We start from the raw sequence: 6000 nt of genomic DNA, 5'->3' as shown, positions 1-6000 counted from the left end.
AAATCTGCTGTTAGAGCCACAAGTCAACAGTGCATTATCTTCATAAACTTACCATTCTTTTTTCAGAAAACTTTTCTAAGAATTAAAGTTGAAGTTTCCAAATATATCCAGGTTTTTTTTTAATGAAAATCAATTTCTGTGACTCTCTGTTTCACTATCTATAACACTTTCTAATAAAATACAGATAACAAATAGAGGTTCTCATTGGATACATTCCTAGGATTCAGGCTTTATAATCACAAAACACTGACAGAGGCGACTTGAGGTTATCTGAGACAACATCACCAAAGTAGCTCTCCAACTTGCCAGCAGCAGTGGCTTCTGCAAAGGACACTTCCCAGTTGCCTTCTTTACAGAGGGCCTTCTAGGCCATTGTTTCGGATGATCTTGGCATATTCTTTGGCTGACCTGTACGGGGCTCGAGGTCTAGCAGGATCCTCAAAATCAACATGGAAGAGGCCAAATCTTCTGCTGTACCCATTGTTCCACTCAAAGTTATCCAGAAGTGACCATGCACAGTATACTTGAAGGTTGACTTCATCAACATGGATAGCTGAAATGGTTTTTGAAAGAGCCATTAGCATTTCTGAGAAAGTTCTGAGTACAAATATCACTGAGAAGCACTGGGCACCTCTTTCTCCTACTCTGCTAGGGATCTCAGTGGGGATAGGCAAAATTCTTCTTTGTCTTTTTAACCACAGATACAACACTGAAATAAAGTTAGATTTGGGGTCTAATGCCTATGTTAATTAGCTTGATTTAGTTATTCTACAGTATGTACCATCATCAAAGCATCAAGTCCTACACCAGAGCATAAATGAATTTTTGTCACTTAAAATAATGCCCCTTTCCAGTTTTCTGCTTGACCTGAGCACGAGTTTCAGTTAAGGGGTTAAGTCACAGACAGGCATGGGTGACACAACACCCACAATCTCAGCATGAGGAAGTCTGACACAGGAGGGTGGATACAGGTTCACAGATAGTTGGTTCTACTTAATGAATTGTAGATCATCCTGGAAGGCATAGTGAGGCCTTATCCCAAAATTAAAAGAAGTTACTTATTATTCTAATAACGTAATCAGTCATTTTGACATTTTGTTTCATTCTTCACATTTTCAGTGCCTTTTCCAGTATACACACTCTCTCACTCTCTCTCTCTCTCTCTCTCTCTCTCTCTCTCTCTCTCTCTCTCTCTCTCTCTCTCTCTCCTAGTACTCAGAAGTGTATTCAATTAAAAACACATCCACCATCAGAGTATAGCTTCTAATAGCTGAGAAAAATTTATTGGTCAGTTGGAAGAGATGACAGTAGCATTCCAAAAGAAGTCTGTCCCTTATATTCCCATGAGCAAACTGGTACATGTCTTATAACTCTGAAATCAGATACACCAAACTGAAAAAGGTGAGTACACAGCTCAGGCCATGTCTACAGGCAAGTATGAAAAGCTTAAAAATATCTTAGCAACCTCTGTTACTGGCCACTATAGCACTATAACAAAGACAAGGTAGCTTATAAACAATGGTCAATAATTTGTCATAGTTCAAAGAAACAAGAAGTCCTAAATCAAGGTGATGGCAGCTTCAACCTCTTGTGGGGTGCTATGGATATAGCTCTGTATGAAACCAGTGCTGTGGATATTGCTCTGTATGCTGTGAATGTGTTGCTTTGATTTGGTTGATAAATAAAATGCTGATTGGCCAGTATCCAGGCAGGAAGTATAGTATAGGCAGGATAAGCAGAAAGGAGAATTCTGGGAACAGCAAGGCTGAGTCAGGAGATGCTGCCAGCCACTGCCATGAGAAGCAAATTGTAAAGATACCGGTAAGCCACGAGCCACATGACAAGGTATAGATTTATAGAAATGGGTTAATTTAAGATTTAAGATCTAGCTAGCAAGAAGCCTGAGCCATTAGGCCATACAGTTTTAATTAATATAAGCCTCTGTGTATTTATTTGGGTCTGAGCAGCTGCTGGCCCAGGCAAGACTGGAGAAAACTTCAGCTACAGTGGGGGACTATATCCAGGTTTATTAATGGCACCTTCTTGCTGTATCTTCATGTGGCAGGATGGAAAAATGAGCTCCTTCATGTCTCTTCATATATTGTCATCAACCCCATTGATGATGACTTTTTCCTCACTACCTGATCATGCCCCAAAGTCCTTACTTCATAGTACCATCACCTTGAGAGCTAAGTTCTCAACATGAATTTTGGAAAAGACTCAACATGCTTTCTATATCTCATTGTTTATGCCCTCCATCTAGACTGAGTGATGCTTCAGCCCTTTAAGAACCAAGGAAAAGACTGTATGCGCAAGACTTGCACAAGATTAAGCTAGACAAAATCTCAGCATGGATGGGGGAGAGGGGAATCAAGAAATCCCACCTCTAGCTGAGGAGCTATTTACAATTGATGACTTCTGGCAGATAAGAGTGTCAATTTTCTTCAGGTATATGTCCTCTGAAAGGCTATCCATGCTCCAATAGATTGTCTTAAACACATTTATATATAGGCAGCACTAAATGAATTCAGTGTTATGACAATTTGAATAAAATTGGCCCCCATTATCTCATAGGGAGTGGCACTATTAGTATGTGTGGCTTTTTTGGAATGAGTAGGTCCTTGTTGGAGGAAGTGTGTCACTGTGGAGGTGGGCTTTGAGGTTTCCTATGCTCGGAATAGCTCCCAGTGAGTCAGTTGATTTCCTATTGCCTGAAAGATGTAGCAGTCTCAGCTCCAGCATCAAGTCTGCTTGCATGCCACCATGCATGATAATGGACTAAACTTCTGAAACTGTAAGTGAGCCACCCCTATTAAATATTTTCTTTTTAAGAGTTCCCATGGTCATGGTGTCTCTTCACAGCAATAAAAACTCTAAGAGAAGTGGGTTAAAATATAAAACATTGAGTTAGGAAGGGAAATGATGGAGTGGCAGGAAAAATTAAAGAGAAGGGAATGGAGGTAGATTTGGTCAAAACACATTATAAATGTGTCTGGAATTCTCAAATAACAAAAAAGGAAAGAAAAACTAAAAACATGGATCATTTGGGCCAAAACTGCTCATGTACATAAATACAATATTCTCTAGAATTTATGTGAGTTCTCTAAGTTCATCATTTCACTCCATGCTAGGAGACCAAAGTGTGGAGAAATCTCTAAATCCCAATAGTTTTCATTGTTTGGGATGGGGAATAGAGCTTATTTTTTAATTACTATTTATGTCGCTCAAAATTCTGAGATTATGTGAATCTTTGCATTGAGCATATTATTTGTGAAAATCACAGTCAGAGAACCAGGTCTATGACCCACTAAGACACATTTCTCCATACTGAAATGAAGTGAAAGGCTGGTTTGTTTAACAAGATAGCCATATCCCTCAATAAGCAAAGAGAAAATGAACATTCATATAATAAATCAGATTTTAATTGCACTAGGGACTGCTTTCATCCAGAGTGAGTGCTGTAACTAAATATTTATCAAATCAAGCTCTACTCTCCTTTTTTCTTTGGTATCAGTCTGTATTTTTCAAGTTTATTAAGAACACTGTACATTTCTTCTACTATATATCTGTAGGTCTCCAAATCTTAAGATTTGTGTTTATAGAGTCAGATATTATGCAGACAAAATATCCCTGACAGGCTATGTGATGCATGACCCTAGATACAGTGGTACCAAGAGACAAGCAACGTGTTTTGATTAGAGGGTGTTTTATAAATGGTGTAGGGAAAGAATTAAGCCAAGTGCTGTTGACATTTTTAAATGAAATTACGCTTAGAAAATGAAAATACAGAACATTCAAACACATTAAGCCTTACAAGACTAAAAATACTTATGAGACATCCTTTCTTCTCTTATCTGCTGTCATTTGCATGTATGCCTCTGCCTTTGTCAAGTATAATAATATGGAAAATGCCCTTTCTTTTAATAATTTTTTTTTTTTAGGAATCCAATTTAAGTACAAGATGACACATCTCTGTCTCAAAACTACAAAAGCCCACTACTCAGATAGAAAACAGTAATCTCCTTTGCTTTGTAAATCAGTCTGGGGCTATGTGAGAACATGCATGTTTTCTTTCCCACTTGTAGAACTACTACAGCCCAACAAGAAAGTCTGCCAGGTGCAAAGCCAGACAGTTTCTGAAAACACACACAGTCCCACTGATCATATACAAAAGGACTGATTCATGTGCTAAAGCAGGGGATAAAAATGAAGCCCTGCCTGCTTGGAAGGGAACAAAGGGAAATCGTGACAATTTCATTGTTAACTGCCAGGAGTGCAAGGCAAGCACTAAACTGCCCGAGTGACACTGGTGGATGTCTCTGCATTTTCACTGCAGGAACACTCAAGTGGAGAATTACCTAGTTAGGTTCGGGAGCTAGCCTGCTGGAATCCTTCTCACCAGGCCATCACTGGGAAAAATTACAAAACCACACCGGAACCTGCACGCCTCTCCTCTCCCAATCTCCTCGGGAACGGAAAGAGACCATCATCACATTTCTTGTCACCATGATTTATGAGGTCCCAGATCTTGGCAGGGGAGAAAGCATTTCTGAGAATTTGCTTTCTTTCTTTAACCAGAGTTGGAGGCAAAGTCAACACAGACCAATAGGAGTTTGGACAGCTACACAGCATGCTAGGATAAAAATGGTACCTATTGTAGAGTCAGAGTATAATATGGAACAATACCGTTAAATGATGCAGGGATAAAACTTTTTAGGCTTACTTCCAGTTAAGCCCTAATGGTTATAAGAACCCCACATTAGCACTATATTCTGCATAGTTGTATATCCAAAGCAACACACACATTATATATATATATATATATATATATATATATATATATATATATATATATAATTTTCTGTATATTAAATGTCTGTGTATACTATACATACTTTGTCTAGAAAGCGCCAAACTAAAAAGAATGAAGGCAAACATTAACCCAAATAACCCTCATGTACTCAACATGCTTAACCAACAGCTCTCTAATGGGCTTTAAGGCTTTGTCAAGAGGAAAACAATGTCTGGTACTTGCAACCTAGCCAACTGCCCATAGCTACTGTAGTCATAGGTCTTGGCAGAGAACCTACAGCATAACCCCTAACTACATTCTAAATATTTGTGTCCTTATACCGACAGATAACTGTAGTTCTTCCTTCTCCCAAGTTGGAGTCTGTCTTAGTTAAAGTCTTTATTGCTGTGATGAAATATCATGACCAAAAACAACTTGGGGAGGAAAGAATTTGTTTAGATTACATGTCCAAAGTCACAGTTCACTGAAAGAAGCCAGACAAGAACTCAAACCAGGAGGAAACCTAGAGGCAGAAGCTGGTACAGAGGCCATGGAGTGCTGCTAACTGGCTTATTTCTCACAGCTTTCTCAGCCCAGGAGTGGTATCACCTTCAATATCCTAAGACCTCCTCCATCAATCACTAATTTAGAAAATCCCTATAGGCTTGTCCAATCTTATGGAGGCAATTTCTCAATTGAGATTCCTTCCACTTAGATGACTCTAGGTTGTGTTAAGTTGACATAAAACTAGCTAGCAGAGAGCCCCATGCCCATTTTTCTATTTACACTTCATAATACTTACATCCTGCTATTCCCTTCTCAATCCCCCAACCTCACCTATGATCCCTTTATACTTTCCTATTCTCATGGTTACTCACATCTGAGAATTTTAAGTTATGAACCACAGATTAGAAAGAATATACAGCATTTCTTTCAGGATCTGGGTTACTTCTCTCAATATGGTCTTTTTATATACCTGTCTATTTATTGCAAATTTCATTTTTTTCTTTAAACCTGGATATCATTTCACTGTGCATATGTACCACATTATACATTTATCTGTTGAAGGACATCTAAGTTGTTTTCATTTCTTGGCTATTTTGAATAGGGCAGCTATGAACATCACTGAACAAGTATGTGAAATGTAGAATACTCAATCCTTTAGGAATATGCCAAAAAGTGGTATAGCTGGGTTGTATGGAAGATTT

The 6000-nt window shown here is 38.5% G+C and overlaps 1 protein-coding gene across 1 annotated transcript in view; it reads right to left on the bottom strand.

The window, feature by feature from the left end:
• Positions 1-231: 231 nt before the first annotated feature.
• The window catches only part of LOC128108875 (cytosolic beta-glucosidase), a 134002-nt gene continuing 128233 nt past the window's right edge, over positions 232-6000 (bottom strand). The window contains exon 5 of the mRNA XM_052735893.1: positions 232-553. Within this exon, the coding sequence (XP_052591853.1) occupies positions 351-553 (203 nt within the window). The 3' untranslated portion in view covers positions 232-350. The remainder of the gene's footprint in view (positions 554-6000) is intronic.

The sequence above is a fragment of the Peromyscus californicus genome, unplaced genomic scaffold (assembly GCF_007827085.1).
Source record: "Peromyscus californicus insignis strain IS unplaced genomic scaffold, ASM782708v3 Scaffold_13__1_contigs__length_99412109, whole genome shotgun sequence".
Classification (NCBI taxonomy): domain Eukaryota; kingdom Metazoa; phylum Chordata; class Mammalia; order Rodentia; family Cricetidae; genus Peromyscus; species Peromyscus californicus.
This window is presented reverse-complemented; position numbering and strand designations above follow the sequence as displayed.